Here is a 12,384-nt window from a genome sequence, read left to right on the forward strand (position 1 = left end):
CTCCTTGCTACCACTTAGGCCTAGAGAAGTCCTCTAGAGTGGAGGATATAAGAGATCCTGTCAGGTCAGGATCTTTAATTCTGCACACTGGTTACCCCTGGTGATCAGAGTCTGCCCTCCAGGCCTATGGGGATGGAGGAGAACTTGAGCCAGAGTGAAGGGCAGTGCAGGCCTAGCCCTGCTCCTCTCCATCAGGTGTCTCCCGTAGGCTCCTCCAGGCTCCCCTGAGACCCTCAGGAGGAGCCTCACCCCCATGAGCAATCTCAAAACATCTGGCCTCCTTTGGGCTGTCACAAACGTGGACCCAGACTTTCGTGGAAAACAAAACCCACCTTGAAGTTCTAGGAAGCAAAAGCAAACAGTTAAAGTCCCCTCTGCCCCAAGAACTGACGTGGGCAAGCAGAGGTGGGAGGAGGAGCGGGAGGACAAGGAAGTCTACGAGCTCCCCGAGGTGGGGAGGGCCCCACAGGGAACCGGAACCGACAGCACCATCCCAAGCCGGCCGGCCCGGGCGAGCAGGGGATCTAGGGGCGCGGCGGCCACAAACGCCAGGGGACGCTCTCGGCCACGGCCGGCTCCCCTGGCCTAGGGCCCGCGCGGAGCGGGACAAGCTGTCCCGATCTAGGGCTTACGGGAGGCGGGGAGACGGCATCCGGGAGTCAGAAGCTGGGAGGGGAGCGGGCCGCCGAGCCAGGAGGCGATTCACTCTTCGCCTTGCCCCTCGCCCTGCCCCACTGTCACCTCCCCTGGGCGGCCCTGAACCGGCCGGTGCCATGCTGAAGGTGCGACTGCCTTTGGGTGCCTGTGCGCGGTCGTGGAAGTCGGTCCGGATGGCCAGCTGCGGGATGGCGCGCCGGAACCCGCTGGAGAATAAGGTGGCCCTAGTAACGGCCTCCACTGACGGGTGAGTGCCCGAGTGAGTCTCGGAGTCCCCCGTTGTCTGCAAACAGGTGATACCCCTTGTCCTTGGCCTCCCGCGCCCTCTCTTCAGCCCTCCCGTGCGGCCAGAGCTGGCCCTGGAAGAAAGGCAGCACGTGGTTGGCCTGCAGCCCCCTTCAGATTCCGCTCCCCCCACCTTTGCAGTTAACAGCGCTCTTGTCACTGCCGCCCCTGGCTCGAGTCTGCCGCCTTGGCGCTGCCCCTCACCCCACCCCGTCTATCCTGTCTCCTGGGGTTCTGGGCCGCCCCAATTAACTGGCTCCACCTAGAGTCTGGGAAGACCAGAGGCCGGAAGTCCAAGACAGTCCAGATTCCAAACACCCTATGCACTGCCTACACCGACTGTGGAAATGTTCCAGACACCCCCACTGTGGCACCCCCAGGAGCCTCACAGAACTTTGCCCCTTCCCTAGAGGGGACACAAGTCATGTGTCCAGGTTCTTGTTTAGTTCAGTATACTGTGGCCTCTCTTGCCCAGCCTGTTTCTTACCAGCCACTGTTACCTACCCTGTTTCTCATTCTCACAGACCCCTGCTAGATGCCAGCTCTTCACAAAGTTAGAATACATATAAATGGGGAAACCTGGAGAAGGCAATGGCACCCCACTCCAGAACTCTTGCCTGGAAAATCCCATGGACGGAGGAGCCTGGTAGGCTGCAGTCCATGGGGTCGTACAGAGTGGGGCACGACTGAGGCGACTTGGCAGCAAATGGCTAACAAGTGCAAAATGTGTGACCCTGGGGGTTTCCCTGGAGGTTCAGTGGCTAAGACTCCATGCTCTCAGTGCAGGAGCCCCAGGTTTAATCCCTGGTCAGGGAACTAGATCCCACATGGACCATCCAAGACCCATATAGCCAGATAGATAATTTTTTTTTAATGTGTAACCCTTTCTCCTATGAATGTAAAAAATTTATGTTTGTAACCAGAGACCCCCAGTTTCATATGTACTCCAAAATATAACTAGTCAGTTCAGTTCTGATGCTGGGAAAGATCGAAGGCAGGAGAACGGGATGACAGAGGATGAGGTGGTTGGATGGCATCACCGACTCAATGGACATGAGTTTGAGTAAACTCCGGGAGTTGGTGATGGACAGGGAGGCCTGGGTGCTGCAGTCCATGGGGTCGCAAAGAGTCGGACACGACTGAGCGACTGAACTGAACTGACTGAACCAGAGACCCCGTTTCATATGTACCCCAAAACATAACTAACAATAGAATATTGAGATGATGTAGACTACTGTCCTAAGGAAACTATTTAGGGGTAAAGGCTTTTCTGAGAGAGACTCTCCAATCATGGAAATCACTGCTGCTTGCTATACCCCTAAGTCATTTCTCTCTCCCCTCAGTCTCTATAGGGTATGGAGCCTATGATAACACCTATGGAAGGTGTTATCACTTCCTGGGAACCTAGACTGAGGGCCAAAACCATAATAAAAGTAGTAAACCAGTGCCAAAAAGATGCTAAGCATGTCCATCTGTATGGTAATGGCTGTGTAGGTGGAGGTCCTACAGAAAGCAGCCTGACTTAAGAGCCCATGCTCTCCCCCTCTTCCTGTACCAGGCTTAAAAGTCCTTCTCTCTCTCTGCCCACAGGATCGGTTTTGCCATCGCCCGGCGTCTGGCGCAGGACGGGGCCCACGTGGTGGTCAGCAGCCGGAAGCAGCAGAATGTGGACCGGGCAGTGGCAGCACTGCAAGGGGAGGGGCTGAGCGTCTCGGGCACCGTGTGCCACGTAGGGAAGGCTGAGGACCGGGAGCGGCTGGTGGCCACGGTAAGCAGCAGACATACAGGTCCGGAGCCATGAGACAGCAGAAAGGAGGCAGCCTGCGCTGGCCTTCCTAGACAACATGGGTGTAATCCAAACCAGCACTGTTCACTAAAATAAAATAGTGCATTCCACATACCCACACCAGTCCACCAGCACATTTTTATGTGTGCCTTTAGGTTCTGTCTCCAAGAATCATCCCATTTCAGTCACAGAACCAAAAAACACTCTACTGTTCTACCCTGCATTGTGCCTTGGGGCACCCAAAAAAACTCCAGTTGGTCCTGGTTCTCCAGTAGCTTCCACTCTAATTGGGCAGATAAGAAGGGTAAATAGGCATTCCCACTATAGGCTAAGAAACAATCAATCCCCGGTTTTTCAGTTTATAAAGTTGAGTGCCCAGGAACCTATAGGAGGCAGCCCATTTTGTTTCAGCCACCGTGTGCCATTCACTTTGTCTCGAGCCTTTCACGGGTTATCTGCAAACAACAACCCAAGCAAGGGCGGGACTATGCTCCCTGTTTAAAGAATGGTTCAGAAAGCTGGAGCAACACCCCAGGGTCCCACAACCAGTAAGGGAAGAGGTATGAGCCAACCCAGACTTACCAGCTACCTGTGTGTTTGTGTTGGTCACTGAGTCATGTGATCCCATGGACTGTAGCCCACCAGACTCCTCCATCCGTGGAATTCTCCAGGCAAGAATACTGGAGTGCCTAGCCATTCCCTTCTCCAGGGGATTTTCCCGACCCAGAGATCTAACCTGGGTCTCCTGCATTGCAGGCAGATTCTTTACTGTCGCAGCCACCAGGGAAGCCAAGCTACCTACAAACTACCAAGCATTTCCCTACCAGGTCAGGCCTTAGGTGCCCTCTTGGACTTTAGTCTCAAAGAACGTGGCTAAACCAGTGTCGAGAGTTGGTTGGCACCAGTCTTGCAGGTAAACATCTTACAAAGGAGGCCACTCTTTCCTAGGCTCAGGGCACACTCTTTATTTGTTGGAGTGGCAGGAAGAATCTACCCAAGGATGGGAAGCAAAAGATACTGTGCTGACAGAATGAAAAGCGGTGGAAATAATTTGGGTAATCTTAGACAAGGAGGGCATGAAACAATTGTAGACAGTGGCATAGTAGACACCATAGGTTATTCCATTTGTCAGGAGTCGTTTGGCAGATGCTCAAATGTGCATTGGAGACAGTCAGTTGTGGGTCCAAGAAGGCCACCATGCCTGGCCACCTCTGCCATCTCTGCTGGACAGAGCCCAAGACCTTGATCCTCAGGGTGGGAGCCACCTGGGATCCTGGGCCAACTAGTGGTCATGTGAAATGTATGTGGCCACTTATTGTCAAAATCCTGCTGGGAAGGTGACTTCTGGACCCTCGCTAGGTCCCCTTTGCCCATCCTGCAGCTCTGACCCAGAAGTGAGGTTTGAGCTAGACTTTGAGGAGTGGGTGGGACTGGGCAGATGGCATAGGGCCAGGATCCCAAATGATCCTGCAAAATGAGCAGATAGTCAAGGAAGGGAGGGTGGGGTGCTCTGTAAACCCACAGTGTGAGAGCACAGGCTCAGGAGCCCTGGTAGGAAATGGGTCAGGTGGGAAGGATGGGGGACATGGACCTCCATGGCCTCCCAAAGGAGTTTAGACATTCTTGGAGGAGATAAGAATCCAGGCGAGATTTTGAGTGAGGCGGAAATAATTACTAAAGAACAATAATCTGGCACTGGTAGGAAGGATATATTGGAGAAATGAAGACTCTGGGCAAGGACATTGGTGAGGAAGCTGATGCTGTCACTTGGGTCTAGAGCAGTGGCAGGAAGAACAGATGTGCCTAAGCGATGTTTAGTGGGAACCAACCAAAATTTTTCCCCCTGGCTGGTGTCAAGAAATGGGACCAGGCGGGATGAATCAAAATTGACTCTCAAGTAGTTGAAAAGACCAGTGTTAAGTGGAGAATGATAGGATACTTGTTGGCAGTTTGAGATGTGCCCTGCCTATAGCCAGCCACTAGCCTGTGATGAGGGAAGCTGCTGCCCTGAGCATGGTTATTCCCCAGTGGCCTCCTAAACTGCACCTTGAAGCTTCTCAAAGGCAACATGAGCTGAAACCAGATCAGCCACTTCTCCACTTGATTCTACTTAAAAAAAAAAAAAAAAAGACCTGTCAGAACACAGAGCAAGCAGCTCTAAACCACTTTAGGGTAGCAATCACACAATTTAGAGCAAGCCTTAGAAGACACCTGGGTGGTCATAGCAAATTTGCCATTAATCTTCCACGGTTCTCTGTCTCTGTTCAGTCAAAAGCCAGCCTGCTCTCCTGTCCATGCTGATAGGCCTAGAAGGAGAAGGGGACGGGATGCACAGACCAACCGGAAGAGCGCTCCAGGCAATTCTGCGGCAGTCCGCTGGCTCCCCACCCCAACACATCTGCACTCAGCCCAGCACACATCACTTTCTAACTCATCCTACGTTTTCTTTGAGACTTACACAGAGCCGAGGCAGGTGACCTGGACACCAAAATTTAGACGGTGCAGGAGAGTACTGATAGAGGTTTTGCAAAGATTATGTGATCTTAAAATGTGTTAAATTTACGTGTTGACAGCCCAGGCATCCCCCTCAGCAGTGTGGAAGCAACTGAGCTTAGCACCTAGTTAGCAAGAATAATTAGTTAAAAACGGGAGTTAGCAGATGGTACACATTGTTAATAACACCCCTCTGTGTGCCAAATCGGGAAGCACAAAGTTGATTGAGGGCCCATTTAGCGCCGTTTGCCCAAGGCATCAAAATTGCCAAGTCTGGGCAAATGTGAAGTCTGTTTGCCCAGTGGCAGAATGCTGGCAGAAAGACTGGCTATTTGTTACTCCAGCACATGCCTTCACCACCTACTTACAGTTTATTAAGGAGGTTAACTGTTGGCTCTCTTGGTTTTCCCAGTTTAAATCTCAGTTTCTGCCTTGAATCTTCCATGCCTCCAGGCCAAAAAATAAAAGCAGAAGGTGGGGGAGGGGAGGAAAAGGCATCATAACTGAGCGTGGAACTGCTTTAAGCCCAGACCGGCATCTCCTCCATCGTGGCCCTCCTGGATAGCCAGTTTCATAGTGACCCTCAACTCACTTTTGGAGGACTCTTATGAATTAGCTCTGGGTTAGAGACTCAATTCTGCCACCACTAATTAGCCTTGTCCCCTGAGCATATCACCTCTCCAAAGACTCAATGAGCAGAATTCCTCTTCTTAGCTGGTCCTGATATGTCATTACTGAGCCATATGACCTTGAGAAATGAACTTCCCTGAACCTCAGTTTTATCACCTTTACCATGAGGACATTGGGCAAGATGATCTCAAAGGCCCCTCCCAGTGGCAACTTTCTGTGGGTCTATTTAAACTCATTTTTCCATTCAGGTACATATGGACAGGCTGAGTTTGAGTAATGGTAACTCATTCAAGGGAAACTGGACAGTAAGCACTTGGAGAAATGGGGCTAGGATAAAATAGGAAGGGTCTAGAAATGGATTTTGAGGTGAAAGCTGAGGCCATGAGAATAAAGGAGTTTCGAAAGGGAAAGTCAAAAGAGAAAGGATCAGTGACAGCCTTAGAAGAAGTGGGAGCAGGAAGAAGAGATTGCAAAAGAAATGAGACAACCTTAAATGCTTTAGCAGTAGAGCCTGGGGCTGCCCTGGTGACTCAGTGGTAGAGAATCTGTCTGCCAGTGCAAGATATGCAGGTTCGATCCCCTGGAGAAGGAAATGGCAACCCATTCCAGTATTCTTACGTGGGAAATCCCCCGGATGGAGGAGCCTGGCAGGTTACAGTCGTCAGGACTGTAAGACCTGGACACTGTTTAGTGAGTGAACAACAGCAGAGCCTGGGGTGCTTTTGAAGAGAAAATGTTTTAAGGAAAAGAGTTCATTTTGACAACTGTCCCTAAGAAGGAACCCTTACCAATATTGATAAATGCACCGCCCTTACTGTCCTGTATGAAAAGGCAAAAAGATAGGACACTGAAAGAGGAACTCCCCAGGTCAGTAGGTGCCCAATATGCTACTGGAGATCAGTGGAGAACTCTAGAAAGAATGAAGGGATGGAGCCAAAGCAAAAACAACACCCAGTTGTGGATGTGACTGGTGATAGAAGCAAGGTCCGATGCTGTAAAGAGCAATATTGCATAGGAACCTGGAGATGGGAAAGATTGAGGGCAGGAGGAGAAAGGAACGACAGAGGATGAGATGGTTGGATGGCATCACCGACTCAAAGGACATGAGTTTGGGTGAACTCCAGGAGTTGGTGATGGACAGGGAGGCCTGGCCTGCTGAGGTTCATGGGGTCGCCAAGAGTCAGACACGACTGAGCGACTGAACTGAACTTACTGTCCTGTAGCCCTAATTCAGACCTTCCTCCTCTCTAGGCTGTGAAGCTTCACGGCGGCGTGGACATCCTGGTCTCCAATGCTGCCGTCAACCCTTTCTTTGGAAGCTTGATGGACGTCACCGAGGAGGTGTGGGACAAGGTAAGGAGGGATGAGAGCAGCAGGGGTGGGCTTCAGAGGATGGCACACACTCAATCTGCTTTTAGAATGCACTTGTCGAGTGCAGTGTGAATGTGAGGAGTCCTCGCAATTTGCCACACACCTGCAGCGCACCTGGTAAAGGGCGAATGGAGGTGGGGGGCTGCCTTTGTCCCTGTCTTTCTCTTTCATTTCTGCTTCGCGATCTTGTTTTCATTGACTCCTTGCTAACTGTCTTCTGCTTCCCTCCCCCAGCTCTCTCCCCTCTACCACCGTGGGCTTATACAAGCTCTTCTTCCTGGTTTATTTCCAGCAGGCATGGCAGCTAATATGCCAATAACTAATACACTCAGACTTACACACCACCCTTCCCCCTCTCAGCTGCCAAAAACAAATGATTTTTCATTAGTTGGAAAACTTTAATAGCTGCTAGTTAAGTGAAATATCAATTCTAGTGAAATGAACTAAGTTGCCGCTTTATGACATACAGTCTTTGAAAAAGACTTGCACTCTTTCTTTTTTAACTCCAGTGTCGAGAACATCTGAGATCCAGATGTCTAAATTCAAGAACAGGATATTGGTTTTCGTGTGAGGGTGTATAATTACATTATATTTATAAGGTATATCACACACCTACCTTCTTTAATTATAAAGCCTTAATTGAAAGATTTGTCTTTGTTTACTAATGTTAATACTCCCACATGATTTGGAAATGCTAAATTTTTTATGATCTCCCATGGTTTTGCCTTTTACCCTGATGTCATCAATTATCTCTCAACACTGAAGTTTAAGGATACTAAAATATTCCAGTTTGTTTATCAGTGTTCCACAGACATAGAGACCAAAGTGCCAAAATGGTCTTCAGTGAGTCAGTTCTTGATTGATATTCTTTAAAGCAGAGAAACATCTTTCATGAGCAGTCTGAATAGGGACCACATGAAAATCAGTTATCAACTGAGTAATTTTTCTTTCTAGTTGGCTTTTTTTTTTTAACATCATAATACATCAAATCTAAATGCAGTGGTTGATCCTTGATTGAACCCTGGACTTTTAAAATAAGGACATTTGGGGGACAATTGGGGAAGATTTTTTATGGACAGTATATTAAGTAAAATCATGATTCTCAATGTCAAATTTCTTGGGTGTGATAATGAATGGTGGTGTGTAAGAACATCCTTATTATTTGGAAATAATGCTACAGCATTTAGGGCTACAGTATTATAATGTCTGCAACGTGCCTTCCAAGGGTAAGGAAAAAGCTGCATAAGCACATAGTTAGGGCAAATGGCACAAAATGTCAACAACTGGTGAATGTAGTTAAAGGATATCCAGACATTCATTGTCCCTCTATTTCAACTTATCTGCAAGAGTGAAACTTTTCAAAATAAACAGTTACATGGGGGGAATGGGAGGGGACTATCCCAGCAGTGCCTGGAACAATGAAAACAAGGCTCATGCATTTGCTTTAAATTACAGATGTACAGTTTTGATTTTAGACTATGTCCCAGCTCCCCCAATAGTGCCTCCTCATGATCCCATGTGCCAATAAGTATCCAGCCAGCCAGTCGATCCTGGAGGGCCAAGAGCGTCTCCCTCCCTAACTCAGAAGCCAGAAAAGTGCTGGAACAAACCCAAGTGCCTGAGGTCAGGCCACATTTTCCCTGAGAATCACAGCTCACTCTGGGGCAGGTCCAGGAAGCCAGCCCAAATCCCAGGCTCTCGCTAGTTGGAAGACAGTCCAGCTCAAGTCCAAGAGAGCCTTGAGAGTTCAGATCCATACTGGGTCAGGTCAGACTTAGGAAACGAGATGAAGCAGGCTCCATTCTTTCTCATCCAAACCCCAAAATGTGTCATTCTCTGGCTGTCATTCTCAAAGCTCCCTCTCCCTGGGCCATGGCGTCTTCACTTGTAAGCTCTGGGTAAATCATCTTCAGGACCTCTGCCAACCCTAACAAACAGATCCTGGGGACCCCACTCTAACTCTCCATCACCCTGCCTTCTGCAGCCTTCTGAAGACCCTCATGCTGTTCCCCCTCTTCTTTCTGTTGCAGATTCTGGACATTAACGTGAAGGCCACAGCCCTGCTGACAAAGGCAGTGGTGCCAGAGATGGCGAAACGAGGGTACAGGGAAGGAGGGGGCCGGGGTGCACTGGGCCCCTCACAGACCGAGGCAGGGGTCCGTGGCAGCAGGGCCATTCTGCTCTTTTTTCAGAGGCGGCTCAATAGTGATCGTGTCCTCCATAGGAGCCTACCGCCCATTTCCTGTAAGAACCCCCTTCTCTGCTGCTTTTATCCTTTCCTCCACCCTGCACTTCCCGTTCCTCCAGTCACCCTAGGAAATGTGTGTCCCCTTTTGCACACCACCTTCCAACGAAATAGAGGCCTTGCCTCCACAAATGCTAACCTAGGAGTAGTTTTGCCCTAAGACAGTTTTCTAACTGGGACCCTCTTTAACAAGAGATGCCCTATTACTAGTTGCCCGTTCTATCTTATGTCAAGATATTCTCCACCAAGAATGAGCTGGAGTTGAAGAGACTAACCCAATTCTCTCCTTTCCCCAGAGCCTAGGTCCTTACAATGTTTCTAAAACAGCCTTGCTGGGCCTCACTAAGAACCTGGCCATCGAACTGGCAGAGTGGAATGTTCGGGTGAACTGCCTGGCACCTGGACTCATCAAGACTAGCTTCAGCCGTATGGTGAGGAAGGGGAGTCCTGCATCCCACTGGGACTCTAAAGGGCATCTTCTCAATGGAGGAGTCCAGCTCCTGGATCCTGAGCTCCCAACCACTTCCACCCCCTGCCCTGGGCTTTTCTACCCTCCCCCTCCATACCAGCCATGTGTCCAAACCAGATCCCCACACTATCCTTTCCTAAGGTGCACAGTGAGACTGAGGAATTCAGATGCCACTCAGTCCATTTCGTATTTCCTTAAGTGGATGAGACCTGGAGCAACCCACCAAAATGCCTCCTTAGGACCTGAAGAGAACAGAGCAGAAGAGGGCAGTGGGTGGTGACTGGGAGCTGGGAAGGACTAGGAAATGAAGGAGGCACCTCGCCATCCTTCCTCTCAATAGATGTGAGGGCAGGCAGTTTGTCCTTTCACTGTCCCTCACAGGAAGAGATTTTCCTTTTTCCTGCAGTTGTGGGAGGATCAGGCAAGACAGGAGAGCATAAAAGCAGCCATGCAGATCAAAAGGTAAGGCTGTCACAGGGGAGGGTGAGGAGGGATAAAGATGGAAAGGTCTGGTCCCTCGAAGCCTATAGCTTGCCATCTCTCGGTCCCGCAGACAACACAGCCATCCTTTCCTTGCTTCAAACACACAGACTTCACAAGTTTGTGAACAGAGCGTCACTACAGTGGTGTGTGCAGGGAGTCTGCCTCCTTGCAAAAACCAAACACAGAGGCATCCAGGTTTAGCAGAGCAGAGCCCTGGGGGAGGCCCTGACTCTTCTCTCCACTTGGGTGTTTGCCTCCACCTCTGGGTGTCCCTAAGGATCAGGGACCAAAACCAAAATCAAAGCATGCTGTTTTAGTTTCCCTTGAATAAAAAGAGTCATGTTTCCAAAGTTCAGGTTGATGATCCTACAATTCAAATAAAAGTCTCCAAACTTCCCTTGCCTAAGAAAACTAGCCTCTTCCCCCAAAAGGTCAGGCACCTTCATCTGGCTCCCTGTCCTCTACGTTCTCTGCCTCTTTCCAGTCTCTGGCTTCCCGGAGCTCTCTTGTCTTTAGCTCCTCCACCTTGTCCCCTCAAGGACACGTACCAGCAATGCCTGCTTGAGGAGGGAGACGCTCTCAAGTGCTCCCAAAGCCATTCTCATGTCAGGCATGAGCTGCAGGCCTAGTCCATTAATCGGTCAGGCCATTGTCATCCTTGAGCCACAGTGAATGATCTGGCCCCGTGCTTTTCAGTCTTGGATCCACATTAGAATCAGCTGAGTAGTTGTGAAACCACAGATGCTCAAGCCTCACTCCCAGAGATTCTTTGTTAATTGGTCCAAAGCAGGACCTAGGCATCTTTAGTGGGGGAAGGGGAGGGAGGGAGAAGTTGAGCCTCTCAGATGATAACAGTGTGTAGCTAGGATGGAGAACCACTAATCCAGTCCTTCTAGGTTTGAAGTATCCACTCCACCCACCTCTAGAGCATTCTATGGCAGTTAGAGTGTTCCCTAACTATGCAATCAGTGATACAAACACTGAGAATTAGCACAATCTCACAAAATGACTTTGAGACAAAAATAGATTCCTAAAAAAGTTGTCTGTGAATTGAAGCTGTACAAATGGAATCATTTTAAACAAATCATTTACTGTCTCACAGACTCTCTGATATTCAAATAGTATGCACACATGTGAAACAAATTCTCTGAAGAATGAAATAGCCAGGTTATCTATATAACTTTGGATTTTGGTGTCCTGAGTTCTCTAGAAAACAAAGTATCCCTATATTATATGAATATAATGTGTCGTGGTTTTTGCAGAGTACAGTATTAATGCTTCTATTGAATTATAACAGCTTATAATATTGGTAGCCCTATTTTATAGACAATTCACTGATCCTGAAAAATCACCTGATACTTTAGCAAATTCCATTCCCTGTTTGATTTTTACTCCCTTCCTTTTTCCCTGCTTCCCAGGATAGGCAAGCCAGAGGATTGTGCCGGCATCGTGTCTTTCCTGTGTTCTGAAGACGCCAGCTACATCACTGGGGAGACAGTGGTGGTAGCTGGAGGGACCCTATCCCACCTCTAAGGATGTGGAGAGCATCCACCAGGGCAGAGATTGGGCTCCAGCTCTAGAGTCCTGTTCTCAAATCAATCAACTGGCCTTTCCCACCTCTGCCTAGCATACTGCTACCCTTACACCATAACACCCCCCTGCCATACACACACACACACACACAAATCAATTCTGCCCTGTGAAAAGCTCCAGCATTCTCTGCTATCAAGGTGTGGTCTTGGGAGGATTCCCGCTGTTGCTGTAGCCTTGGACAAAGACGTCCCTTGAGAGAACAGAGCAGGCCTGCTGAGAGGGCTTAGTCTACCATGGTAAAGACCAACTAGTATTTTTTTCTGGGCATCAGGGAAATTTGAGGGAGATGGGACAGAATGAACTTGGAGTGGAAGGAACTGAGTTGGAAATTAACAGCTCGCAAATGAGATGCAAATAAAAAGCAGATGATCA

At 49.3% G+C, this 12,384-nt stretch overlaps 1 protein-coding gene across 6 annotated transcripts; it reads left to right on the forward strand.

Annotated features, from left to right (window-relative positions):
* The first annotated feature begins 595 nt into the window (after window positions 1–595).
* LOC138069785 (dehydrogenase/reductase SDR family member 4) lies at window positions 596–12,374 on the forward strand. 6 transcript variants are annotated; one of them, XM_068961129.1, is made up of 8 exons: window positions 615–904; window positions 2,533–2,710; window positions 7,103–7,204; window positions 9,253–9,323; window positions 9,415–9,466; window positions 9,764–9,898; window positions 10,343–10,398; window positions 11,838–12,374. In XM_068961129.1, exons 1-8 carry the CDS (start codon window positions 774–776, stop codon window positions 11,950–11,952), a joined length of 840 nt encoding a protein of 279 aa, XP_068817230.1. In that variant the 5' UTR covers window positions 615–773; the 3' UTR covers window positions 11,953–12,374. The 6 variants fall into 6 exon arrangements, with proteins under 6 accessions (XP_068817245.1, XP_068817261.1, XP_068817269.1 ...); XM_068961136.1 differs by lacking the exon at window positions 7,103–7,204 and having other exon boundaries at window positions 609–904; XM_068961144.1 differs by lacking the exons at window positions 7,103–7,204; window positions 9,764–9,898 and having other exon boundaries at window positions 596–904.
* The last annotated feature ends 10 nt before the right edge of the window (window positions 12,375–12,384 follow it).

Source organism: Capricornis sumatraensis, chromosome 2 (assembly GCF_032405125.1).
Source record: "Capricornis sumatraensis isolate serow.1 chromosome 2, serow.2, whole genome shotgun sequence".
NCBI classification, from domain to species: domain Eukaryota; kingdom Metazoa; phylum Chordata; class Mammalia; order Artiodactyla; family Bovidae; genus Capricornis; species Capricornis sumatraensis.